The sequence below is a fragment of the Argiope bruennichi genome, chromosome 4 (genome assembly GCF_947563725.1).
Source record: "Argiope bruennichi chromosome 4, qqArgBrue1.1, whole genome shotgun sequence".
Classification (NCBI taxonomy): domain Eukaryota; kingdom Metazoa; phylum Arthropoda; class Arachnida; order Araneae; family Araneidae; genus Argiope; species Argiope bruennichi.
In genome coordinates this window covers 100,136,200-100,150,368 of record NC_079154.1, presented here as the reverse complement: position 1 = coordinate 100,150,368, position 14,169 = coordinate 100,136,200, and the positions used below count along the sequence as shown (strand labels likewise).

Below are 14,169 nucleotides of genomic sequence, written 5' to 3'. Positions count from 1 at the left end.
GGTAAAAAAACAATTAAAGTCCAAATTAATTTTTTAAGGGAAGGTAGGAAATTTATAACAGTGTATTTTCCCTTTTGAATAATAGCAATATAATGCTCCAAAGCTCTTAGTAATATTTTAAAAAGCTTTTCATACAACCCTGCTTCTAAAATTTTGAAGAAACAAGAATTGCATATTCGCATTACTTTTATTTTAAAAATAGTTAACTTCAAAATACAGAATAATTAAATTATCTATTTCAATTTTTATACAAAAAATATAGATACTTAATTTTTATAAAGTTTAATCATAATTTGTTTTTACGTTAATCATTTTCTCTGCAATAAGTTAATGGAAACTTAACGATGATAACGGAGATAACGAATTTAAAATCAAATCTCTTTCACTCTGTTCTAATGCTTCATTCAATCGAATGTTTATACAGAGATTCTCCGGCAAAGACAGAATCACTTCCCTAGATGTCGTTATTTTTAGCTCACAGGAAGATCTGACCTTCAATAATAAGCACATGTCAACATCATGAAGACAACTCTACTCGCCTCGATTCCCCATCATAAATCATGATTAGTTTACTTGTGCTCAGTGTCAGTTCAGCTGTGTTGATCTCAAACCGATAGTTACTCCTAACAGAAGGTAGCAGTTACCTTGGTGCCTTTGTTTTTCCTCGAGATTGCGGCACATGGGAGTAGGAAGAAAATACGTGTCGTCTCGTACGATGTTTAACCTGATACTTTCGATTACCACTTGACCTTTCACGATTCGACATGATTATCAGTCTAAAACAAATTACCCGTTCATGCATAATGGAACTTGGTTGTTAATTATTCAGTTCGCGATGTCTTTGTTAGTCTTTGCCATTTTATGTCTTGGTATGGATGGGTTCGTGAGTTCTGTCTAACGCGCTGTTTCAAATCAATATTTAAGTAAAAGATAACAAAAGTATTATACTTGTTAACAGCGCAGTTATTTGACTGGCTATGTGTTTGTTCAAATGTAGTCTTGGATTTTACAAATGTATAAACAAATGTCAAATCCATAAGTTCATATTATTATTCTTGACTTTTCAAGCATATCATTTCCTCCCTTGGGTTTAAATATGATCACTTTTCATTTGCTAAATCTTTTGAAAGCGAATTTTAAACAATGATATATATTATTACATTTAATTTTGAGTAATTGAAATATTTTGAAACATAGTTTTTATCATGAATCGAATATTCATCATGAAATGCAGTTTTCATCATGCAATAACCATTTGATAGATTTCGAATTCATCATTCAAAATTGCATCAAAGTGCGCCATTTTCCGTGAAACTTATCAAACTACAATCTGTTGCAAAACAGATAATTAATAATGCGATAATTAATTCTGGAAGCATGTAATCAGTAATTTTCTGGAAAGATTTTCAAACATAATTTCGCAAATTTATATATAGAATTTAGTTACTTATACTATAAGTGTGACAAAATTGAATTCATTCAATAAATAAATACATAAAAATAAAGATAGCATTATGCATTCAGTGTTCTTAATTAATAGATTTTCGTGAAAGATCTATTATAATTTAGAATAGAAATAATAGATTATCGTTTATAATTACAATATTGATATCATGAGGTTTGATTCCATTTAGGTAGTTTCTAGACACAGTAAACATATATAACACTATTAAAATTTTAAAGTTTTGATCCTATGATAATTTGCTTAAAAATATTTTTGGAAAGAATATGAACATTAAATAATGCAGCAGAAGTTTAATTGGCAATGACTCAAACAATATCCCAGGCAAACCAGTTTGTTGTCAAATGCAAATGTTTTATATTATTATGATCAAAGTAAAGTACAATTTTCATAAATATAGAATTTACAATATTATTTTCATTATATTGAATATCATATGCCAGAAGGGATCATAAAAATATTTATTTAATATTCCTAAAATGACAACTAAAATAAATTCATTTGCTAAAGTTTGCATACATAATAATTTAAAAATTTCAGTTCATTAGAAATATTGTTACGAAGTATACAATACTGTGGAATTGAATACACCATTTCATTTATATTATGATTTCTTTCTAAAGTCTAAGAATTATCAGTATAATGAAGAGAAAAAAGGAAAGACAAAAAAAACCCAGCTATTTTAAGAAATAAAAACTGCCAGATATACTCGAAAAACAATAGGTGAGAAGAATCATAATAGAACATCTCAAAACACTGATAAATTGGCAATAGATAGTTTTAAACTCTTCTTTCCGCAACATTTTATGTTTAAACAATATTGTGTATCGTGAATTGTTTGCTTACATTCAACAAAATAACTGAAATATTATAATGAAACCCGAGTTTAATGTTTGTTTTTAATTTCGGTTGCTTTTCTGCTTGAACAACGCTTCAAATTTAGTAAAATTAAATAAATATTCTATTCTCGAAATTCTTTCTTCAAAAAATATTCTCTCGAGCTTTGAAACACAATCAATAATTTTTTATACTCCACCAAGATGAAAATAAAATGACAGAAGTCCTCTATTTAAAGCACAACTACAGATTCATTTTGACAATGAAAATGCTGACGACGATTAAGATAAGAGTAAACAATACTTCTTTTATAGTTTTCTTTAAAAGCATTTTAAATTCTTGAACGGAACGTTTCTGTTGATTAAACATTTTTAAAACATATCTCTTAAGGGAGATTCTTGTTAATTAAAGAAGTATGCACACCGAGATAACATTTTCTGCGTTAAAAAAAACCCAGAAATGAGATGGGTTTTAAAATAATATCTTAAAATATTTGTAAGACTGCATAAAAGTAACAATCTTTGTTTCCTTCTGTTTTTACCGCAGCCACTTTGAAAAGAACCAATTATTTTTATTTTTTTCTTCTAGAAGTAAATCGATTTCTTTCTCATTGTACAATCATAAAGGGTATTATCTGTGGTGGCTTGGTGGTAAGGTTTTGGTTGGAACCATAAACCGGAAAGTTTCAGGCTCGAGACCCGATTCCTACGAAGAGGGTCTGGTGCACGTTAAATCCGTCGGGGGAATGCCAGCTCAGATGTCGCCCTCGTCATCTGATCGAGGATCAAACTTATGATGCCCGTCCTAAAATAGCCCTAATTGAAACGGGTCAGTAATGGAATTGAACTAAACATGAAGAGCATTAAATACGTATGTGATTATCAGTAATTTTATAAGTAATAGTCAATTTATTGGTATATATCTTCATAAGTATATAGTCTGTAATATTTTAAAGGAATCATAAGGATTTGATAATATAATCTCCAGAGATTCTTTAATAATAGATAATCATATATTTAGTATAAAATGGGTATACCCAGTTTTTTCTTTTTAATTTTTCAAATTTTAATGAATGATGAATAATATAAAGACATATGCAAAAATCATTTATTTAAATTTATTTTTTATAATAACCTAAACAAGCTGGATAATTTTGTATGATAAACTTTTATGTAGTTTTATGTAGTTTTTTGTGGGAAGATAATTTAAATGTAAGCAATGTATATATAGCTACAAAAATCTTTTTATTTTGCCAATCTGCGCATCTTCTAACGTTATATTTAAATTTTGATATTAAAAATGATAGGTAAATTTTGTTAGAGATAGTAGAAATGGTAAAAGGCGGCAGTATTAAAAATACCACAAAAATATATTGTTTTAAATAATGATTAAGATATTTTCCAAAGCAAAACTTGAAACTGAGTATAAAAAAATAAGGACTATGCAATAAGCATTGAGCATATCTCATTCAGTTGTTAAAAATTACAATGTTCGTGGAATTTATATTAATTTTTGGCATTATTTTATGATTTCCTGACATTCGTGTTCAGATATTATATATTATATTATATATAATGTTTTTTAAATCCTGTCTGCTAATTAATATGTAACATTATTTGTTTGAAGCAGTGAAGAAACTTTGTTTTTCATTTTATTCTATTCCGAGTGGCATGCATGATTTTTTACAAGAAGTCGCAGCGCGGCACAAATATAAAAGTAAGAAAAAGGCAAAAAATGGCCGAAAAAATGATCACTAGTCTTATATAACATGGGATTTCCGGCCATGCGCCAATGAAATACATGTTTTGACTTCTGATAAGGGCAAAAGTATCACTTTCATTTCATACGTAGTGCTGATGGCGCATTATTTTTACAAAGAGCACACACACACACACACACACACACACACACACACACACACACACACACACACACACACACACACACACACACACACACACACACACACACACACACACACACACACACACACACACACACACACACACACACGCGCGCGCGCGCGCGCATTTGGAAACCAAATTGCTTTCATTTTTTTTTTAACAGAAAATACAATAATGTAATTCTGAGAAACGAAATTTTCACTACTATTAAAATTTTGTTTCAGATTGTTTTTATTTCCTATCTATTCATGATGCGTGAAGTTCTAAATGCAAACAAACACTAGAAGTTGAAAACAACATAGATGTTATAAATATTATAAAGACGATGTTCATATTGATATTATTATTATTACAATACATGATTAGATAATTTATGTAAATAAAAGAGAAGAGTGCAGTTCTGTAATTTAAGTTAAAAATTTTTAACTTAAATTCTGTTAACTTTAAGGAGTTCTGTAATTTATGTTAACATTTTTTTAAACTTACGTTTAGAGAATTATGTTTCTTTGAGAATGCAATATTGACAAAAACGAATCCAACAATTGATAAAGGAACGTATTAAAGAAAAAGAAATTGGTAACAATGATGTTAGCGGGTTTTTTTTAAATTTGATACTCAATATCATTGATATTTTAATAGAATCAAATAAAAATTTAATAAAATTTGTAAAAAACAAGCTAGACATATCATATTTAAAATAACTCCGTAACATGCTTTTCAGTTTGAAATCATAGAGTGGACTGAATTTTCCTTTATTTTTCCCCCCACAAATTTAGTTAATTCTTCTACAGATTACTGATGTCTGGAAAATATAAATTACTATTACAGAATAGAAAATTAAGTAAATTATGGAATGAAATTAAATCATTAACTTACAGTTAAATCATCCTTGTCCACGCAGGTGGTGTAATTGGACCAAGTTCTGTTAGTATCTGGATGCCTATACCACGATCCATCGGGATTGCATTCCTTATGAGCCGATCCTTAATAAATAAACAAACATATTTCATGGTAAATGAAAATAAAAGTATCTTTGAAAATACAATAATGTTCACTACAACGCAAGAGGCATTAGCATAAAAGGCAAAATTATTATACTGGATATCGAATTATTATCAGATCGTGAAATTTAATTATTTATTTGCAGTTCCACAAGCTGAAATAATTTCATCTACATAAAGTGAATATTGCAAAATTATTGAGATAATCTGAAAATAATGCTCAAACTTTAATATTTTAGTTTTAATGTACTTTCACAAAGAAAAATAGCCATTCATCTAAAACCAGTATCTACATGGTTCTTTTGGTACTGCCATTTAACCATTAAGCATATTCTTTTGCAATGCTCTAATTTTAGTACATTTAGACATAATCATTTTGTAAGAATAATAATGAATTAAGAAACGTACTGGGAGATAACCCCACCCTAACTTAGTTTTGTTTTTATATGACATTGGAATTGATAAGCGCCTTTGAGTTTGTTTTCTAATTTTTTAAAAATCTGAGTCGTACTACCAATCTTGTATATTAAGGCAATTCATGGATTTGACGCAGCATGACTAAATATGGTATTTGCGCCATTAAAACTACCCAAGCCATTAATCTAAAATGATTTAAAACCTGTTACGAGTGAAGCAATTTGGAATTTAATATTTTATAAGATAACGAACAAACCGATGATTACTGATAAACTGAGATAAATTTGACGTAATTCTGAACATCAAATGGCTAAAAGAACTAAGAAATACCACTCAATCTAGTTCAACTGAAAAATAATTTATAATATGTTATTAACAGTAATCTTTAGTTTTAAAAATTAAGTTATCTTTCAAAATAATTGTTAATTAACAGTTACATATATCTTTACATAATATCGAAACTTATATTATATAGATAGATATGATAAGAAGTAAAACATAAAAATAATTCTCTCAATCGCCTTTTACAATTTATTTAAATTATTTCTTTTTATTTACAATTTATTTAAATAATTTCGTTTTAATTACATTTCCGTTCATATTTTCTGAAAAAAAAAACTTTGAGCATGTTAAAAAATTCAATATCTCATTTTAATGACCACCGGAATTTATTAGAAAAGTTTTGGGAGCTCATTACGACGGTTCTTTTCAATTAAGATTCAGAAGCTTCCTGTGAAAAATGCTTGTTAAAATCCCATTAGGCTGCTAAGTAAAATTTTCTTGATCAATTTTTTTAACCTCAAAAATGAAACGAAACAAGTAATTGCAGCAATTTTTAGAAAGTACCTTAGTTTTCATGCCTTACTTTCCGACCTCTCATTATAGTTACGCTCGATATGATGTAATTAAGACTTAATTTTCGTTTCCGCCTTCATACTACTGATTAGCAATTATCAGGTATTTTGTAATAATTGCACTATATATAGGAATAAATTAATCCCATTTTTCATGTGCCAAAAAAAATGATTTTAGTATAGCTCTTTATTGATTGGTGCGTCATTTGGAATACTGAATCATATGGGATATACTTTTAAATCTTGTATAATATTCATATTATTTAAGTGTGGGCCCATTTTTCATGTGCCAAAAAATGATTTTAGTATAGCTCTTTATTGATTGGTGCGTCATTTGGAATACTGAATCATATGGGATATACTTTTAAATCTTGTATAATATTCATATTATTTAAGTGTGGGCCCATTTTTCATGTGCCAAAAAATGATTTTAGTATAGCTCTTTATTGATTGGTGCGTCATTTGGAATACTGAATCATATGGGATATACTTTTAAATCTTGTATAATATCCATATTATTTAAGTGTGGGCCCATTTTTCATGTGCCAAAAAATGATTTTAGTATAGCTCTTTATTGATTGGTGCGTCCTTTGGAATACTGAATCATATGGGTTATACTTTTAAATCTTGTATAATATTCATATTATTTAAGTGTGGTAATTGTTGATGAATTAAATCTGTTATGATCCCAATGATTTAAATCTGTTATTTCGGTGCCATTGACTGTGTCATTTGGGAGAAACTTTTAAATCTTGTAAAATATTCATATTATTTAAGGTGTGGTAATTGTTGTCGATTTAAAACTGCCATGATCCCAAAGATTTAAATCTGTCATTTGGGACAAGCTTTTAAATCTTGTTTAATATTCATATTATTTTAAGTGTGGTAGTTGTTGATGCCATGATGATTTAAATCTGTCATTTGGTTGCGTCATTTGAGAAATATTTAAATCTTGTATAGTATTCATATTATTTAAGGTGTGGTAATTGTTGATGCCATGATGATTTAAATCTGTCATTTGGTTGTGTCATTTGAGAAATATTTAAATCTTGTATAGTATTCATATTATTTAAGGTGTGGTAATTGTTGATGCCATGATGATTTAAATCTGTCATTTGGTTGTGTCATTTGAGAAATATTTAAATCTTGTATAGTATTCATATTATTTAAGGTGTGGTAATTGTTGATGCCATGATGATTTAAATCTGTCATTTGGTTGTGTCATTTGAGAAATATTTAAATCTTGTATAGTATTCATATTATTTAAGGTGTGGTAATTGTTGATGATTTAAATCTGTCATGATCCCAATTATTTAAATATGTTATTTGGGCGTCAGTGACTATGCCATTTGGGAAAGACATTTAATTCTTGTATAATATTCATTGTACGAGAGCAACGCTTAAGCTTGTTCCATCCCTATTCTTCCACTTTCGCCCAGTCTGAATAAATCTGTACCCTGACAATAGTTAAAGTGCAAAGAGCACACACATATTTGGTACAGCCTCAGTAAAATCTCATCACAAACCCACAACACTGATAGCAGTCGAGAAGACAAACAATCTATTTCGATCTCTTCAACTTATCTATGTAGACACTCTGCTTTCTATAAGTACTATTGTATCATTCTGTATAAAATACTGGTACTTTCAACAAGTTCAATACTATATCCCGATTGCATAGATAAACTCCGGATGGGCTGTTTGTTGGCACTATACTGAACCATTAAGGGATTCAAATAGCATGGCTGATTTTTTTTATTAGACTCGAATCAAAGTCACGTGAATATCAGTAGGTCATTGGGAAGTCAACCATCTAACTCTCCGAACGGCCCTAAGGCACACGGATTTAAACCATAGAACTGAATGACCGGACCGCCGCAACAGCAATTGGCGGGAACTGTGGTTGAGTCCTAAGGGCCGTCACCGGCCACGGTACAACCCTCCCCGAAGGAAGTATGTCCCGTCATCGATGGGAGGAGCCAGATCCCCCACCTATTAGTGTACCCTCCAGGGTGGCGAGATCCAACCACCATGCCGGAAGCATCTCATCCTCATTTCGAGGTGCCCCCCCCCGAGGGTCAGGTCATTGGGAAATAGACTATGGCAATATATATATATATATGGCAATATATATATATATATATATATATATATCAGAACAAGTCGAAACCAAAGAGGAAAAGATGGGTTATCACGAAGCAATGCACTAATGAAAACAACAGAAGGTAAACAACCAAATGGCAAATGGCTGATTTAAAATACTAAGGGAGGATTGGCAAATGACTCATTTAAAATATGATTCGCCGGACTTTCAAGTAATAGAACCGGCTAGCTAAGAGATAAAGTGCGATCTATTTAACTAGAATCACTAAATAATAATGTGAATTGGCACCAATCTAAAACAGAAAAAGTGTGATGTGAAAAGTGTGATCTTTCTGTTGTCAACAAATATTTGGCATTCTCTTGTCTCTGCAATGGTATCCATGTGCTATTATAAATTAGTTTTTCGAAAAAAGGAAATATTATTGTATGCAAACTTGAATACTCTTATAGATGTGCAAAAAATTGTCCCATCCTGAATTTTTAATGTAAATATTACCGAAAATATTTATATATGCATTCCTTCAATTGGCATCAATCACTCAGGGTGATAAATATATCACTGATAAGACTTTTGTGCAGTTCCAGGAGAACAGATGATTTCTTTTTCCTTATTTGTGACAATTTATGAAGGTCTTGTATGGAGTGCTAACTTTTTTTTTATCATGGTTCTGTTCCAATTACTATTTTTTACGACATGTAATTTTTTTTCCACACTTCTATACATAATGGTTTGATTCAGCTAGAAGAATAGGAAGAAACCAAATTTATAGCTTTTAATATTCGTTAGAGAATTTTATGATTACATGAAACATATTTTCCTGTTTTTCACAATTTTTAAATATTTTATACAATTTCTTGGCGATATAAAGAAGATAAATCACAAGACGCTTACTTTCAGGCAGGAATCCAGTTATGAAGCGAGGGCAAGGTATATAAGCAGTCTTTCCAGCTAAAGTATCATTCCAACAACCCCAACCATCAAAAGTTCGAGGGCAATATAACTCTAAAAGAAAAAAAATGGAAATATATGAATACACAAAATTATTAAATTGTTTCAAATTTGGATATGTTTGTGATGCAAATTTCGTTGCATAAAAGAATAAAGGGGTTGCAAGCAGATTATTTATAGCAGATGTTGAAGAGAATTCCATGTATAAACCAAAAAATCATATCCTTGCATTAATTATTTGACATAAATAATCTGACAGATAATTGATGCAAGGATGATTTATTTACATGGCTGAAATGCTAATCAGCTCACAATGCAAGCAAAATTATAGAGTATAATCAAATTAAACAAAAAAATTCATAGTTTTACCATCGGAAATTCGTAATGTTAGCCATTATTTTGAGAACTCAATAGAAATTTCGGAGAATGCGAAAAACTGTAGAGCTATTGAATAAGAGGAATTATTTTAGATATTGGTTGATACTGTCTTTAAAAAAAGTAGCGGGAAACAGGAAAATCGAACTGAATGTATGTGAGACATTAAATGATTGCGCGTTCCTAAAAGATCCGTGACGTCTATAAATTTATTTTCATTTTTAGACACAATAATATGTTCCATAATTTTAGCCTTTTTTTAAAAAAAATATTGCTTGAAAATATTATGAAATAAAGCAATCCAAATTTTGAATTTAAATTGAATGGACGAAAGAATACCAATTATTTTGCAGCAAGATTCTGAATTAAGATGACGTATGCTGAAATTGGTTGGATGCCATAAATCTTACATTAAATATTTTTAACTATATCTTAAAATTTCGGTACTGAAAAATCAAAGTGACGTATAAATAACAAATAAAATAGGAATAAATAATATCACTGAACATAAAAACGAAGAATGCTTAAGCATAACTTTATTAATTTGTTATTTGCCTAGATTTGGGGTAAAAATATAATACAAAATCATAATCATGGTAAACGTAAAACCCTCCATATTATTTCACAAAAGAAATCAATAAAAACATAAAAGCAGCCCGAAGAAGTTACTCGACAATATCACTCATTTTCATTTAACAAATAATCAGATTTTATTTTACTCTTTTATAATTTAAACTTATTTACAAGAAGGAAATACATATATTCTTCATCAACAAAAACCAATCTGTTATATAAAGTGATCTAAATTTTTGCATATCCTAACTGGTCAAAGTTTCTGAATTAAAATAAAACCACAGATCTCTAGTTCGAAAAGAACAATTGTTGTCTGTTCTTGAACGAAAAGATACGCTAACCCAAACTGAAAAAAAAGAACAAACATACTTCCGATCCAATAATGTTCTTAACGTGACTTATAAATCGAACAAATATTTAATAAGAGGTCTTTGAACAGGTTAAAGAACGATTTATCTGCATTTTACAGCAAACGCAATACAGATTCAGGAAGGTAAACAATACATTTTGAGAGAAGCACGAGAGCAGTTGTTGCCTTCTTTATACTGGGAGGTATTGGAAGCATGATATTAAATGTCTGGAGACACTCGTTACTTAGAGTAGAACCCTATATCTACTAAAAATAAAATTCATGAATTCGATTCTTTTATGATATTAGAATTTGCTGAAAATGTCCCATAAAAGTTATCATAAAGAATTAGTAACAAAATATGTCGCATTAACAATAGCATTATTTCATTGCAGCCAAAATTAAATATCTTTTGTAAGCATTTTCTTGCATATCGAGTGTTCGCAAAAAATAATGTCATAAAAAACAAACGTTTCTTATTAAATTCTTTCAATTTAATAGGCATTTGTTTGCTGAATGCTAAATGTAAGTTGTTTTTTGTGTTTCAAGATAATATGAATCCCAATCAAATTAAGACTGCAAGTTAGATTGAAAAATCTTGAATGTTTCCAATTCTAAAAGAAATGTCAAGTAGTATTTCATAAGTAGATAAACAATGGGGTGATTATTATACTGAAAAATATAAGGAATCAATGGTTAACTAATAAAGCAGTTTTTTACACTAATCCAATAATAATAATAATTTTTGTTTCATATGTATACTAACATTTCCCACAAATATCGTTTATGGATATTCAAAGGCTAAAATAATCCAGTTCTTCTAATTCTTGTCTTATAATACTAATTATTTTACATTTACGATTAAATTAGTTTTTCCCCCAATTCTTTTATGAAAATAATTATTCTACATTTGCATCTTTTACTGCGCCGGGATAGCCTGTTTGGTAGGGCGCTGGATTCGCGTCCTTTGGGTTGCGAGTTCAAACCCCGCCGGCCGAAGATTCCCCGCGTGTGTGGTGGCTGACGCACGTATAAATCTGTCGTGGTCACAACGTTCTCCATGTCGAGAGTAATACCACTGGGGGTATTGGATCAGGGCTGATCGTTCTCTGATTCAGGTCTAAATTACGAAGTGTGAATGAAATGTATGAATGAAGTTCGCTCCGTAAAAAAGGTTGTGACGTGTATGTAGCTAAGTCGTTCTCTTGGTACTAGATGGCGCTACTGATAAAAAAAAAGAGACTTACTCTTGGCTTAAACTAACAATTGACTTCTTAAAGTCAGTGGGCTTGTCTAGACAAGAGCCATTAGAAACACCAACAACACATCTTTTACTACATCGTATTTATTCTACTACATTTTGTTCGTCCGAAAGAGATATTCTGAACATGTTTTATTCTCAAAATTAGAAGTCCATGTTTTTATATGCTGTATTTTACTATTTTCTCCTATTTCTCCCTAAAATTTCTTCCATGTTTCTTAAGATTTCTCCCCGTTTTCTCCAGCATTTTCCCTTTTTTCCCTTAATTTTCCCTGAAAGTTTCTTTATTTTTTCCTATTTCTCCCTAAAATTTCTTCTATGTTTCTTATGATTTCTCCTCGTTGTCCCCAGCATTATCTCTATTTTTCGATAAAATTGTTTGCTATTTTTCCCTGAAATTTCCTTTATGTTTCTTAAGATTTTTCTCTATTTTCTCCAACATTTTCCCCTAAAATTGTCAAACTCTTATTAAGAGATAATTAAAACCGTTTTTCAAGCATTTAAAATTACTTATATTGAAGCAGAATATATGTTATATATAGAGAGAGGAACAGAAAGATATTAATTTGTAGCAGCGGAGGAATTTGGCTATTTTAACTATTTAAAGATTATTATAAATTCAGTTTAACAAGGAGGAAACCACATATTTCTAAAGACTAAGGCATTCCTTATTTCCAAAACTATGAAGGGTGCCATTTCGAATGTAGGATCTTTCATTAAATTCTCAATTATGTTTTTAATAAATAATACGATAAAAAATTGAGTTTCCTAAGAAAGTAAAAATGCTGAGTCGTCTAAATTCTTCAGGAATTGAAGAGAAATTCTTTCACGTGAGAAAAAAAAATATATTCAATTTTGGAATTTTTAATCTCTTCAGCTTCGATAATTTTTAAAGAATAATTTTAAGATTCATAGAAATATTATCTCGTACCATAGCAGCTTTTAATTCTGAGGAAAAATTCATTATACATTGATCACATTTATTGATAAAATGAAAAATTATAAAAAATAATTCGTTCCAATGTTGAAAATGATATTTAATCAGAAGGAAAATTTGAATTCTAATCTAATGAATATTCGGAAATAATTAAAAAGGAATTTATTTTCCAGTATACATGAGAAAAGACAAGTTTAAGTGACAGGAAAGAAATGATAATCTCATTAAACCTTTACTTTACGAATTATATTTTTGAAATACTAGATGTAGAAAATTGCCATTCAGAGAAAGAAAAAATGTTTTAAAAATTAAGAATTTGCTAGAATTCATTCAAATAAATGCAATGCATATACTTATCATATTAAATCTCGTAATTGTACATCATGATTGGGTAAAAAGTAAACGTAGAAAATTCTTGGAAAAAATGTTTATAATTTAGGTTTCTTCATAACATTTTCCTGAACCGAGCAAATTTATTTTTAATATTAGGCGAGATATTTTTATAACTTGTAAATTGTGTTAAATTAGAAAAAAAAAACTAATTAAACATTTTTTTTCTTATTTGTTATGAAATATTTATCTCATTTTTAAATCTGTGCGTTTTCTTCAACAGAATAAATAAAAATGATTGTTGGATTTTCCTTTTTTCCCCCCTAAATCGAGATTAATAAATAAACTCGATATCTAATAAATGTTAAGTAGACATTTCATTTTAGAAATGCTGCAAATTATATTAATATTAAATCGTTTTGTATACTCTTAAACAACTGCAATTTCAAATACGTGCGCAGTATCAAAGAGGAAAAGAAAAGAATTTGTATCTAATAACAAAAAATGATATTTTCTATAAAAAAAAAATTTCATAACTGTTTTAAAAGTGAAATTGAGAAAATAAAGCGCTTCACAAGTGAAGTTGAATGAAGAATACATTTATAACGCTTTTCTTTTTAGATTAAGTCGGTATTTTTTAATGAAACTACCGAATGGATGTTTTTATTTTATTACCTGTAACTATGCTTTTTGCTGAGAGAGCATTGGTAACTTTTGTAAAATATTTATAAAATTTAAAAAACAGTTCTTATTAGAAGATCAAAACTATTTAATTTTTAAATTTTATTTCGTAATACAAAATACAACTAGCCAGTTA

The 14,169-nt window shown here is 29.2% G+C and overlaps 1 protein-coding gene across 6 annotated transcripts in view; it reads right to left on the bottom strand.

Annotated features, from left to right (window-relative positions):
• LOC129966072 (calcitonin gene-related peptide type 1 receptor-like) overlaps positions 1–14,169 on the bottom strand; it is a 461,349-nt gene that overhangs the window by 75,687 nt on the left and 371,493 nt on the right. For all 6 annotated transcript variants that reach the window (XR_008784252.1, XM_056080437.1, XM_056080438.1 and 3 more), the window contains 2 exons: positions 9,471–9,581; positions 5,080–5,186 (listed from right to left, as the gene is read on the bottom strand). Coding sequence is in view for 5 of the 6 variants with exons in the window: in XM_056080437.1 (XP_055936412.1) it covers positions 5,080–5,186; positions 9,471–9,581 (218 nt within the window). In the remaining variant the exon portion in view is untranslated. The remainder of the gene's footprint in view (positions 1–5,079; positions 5,187–9,470; positions 9,582–14,169) is intronic.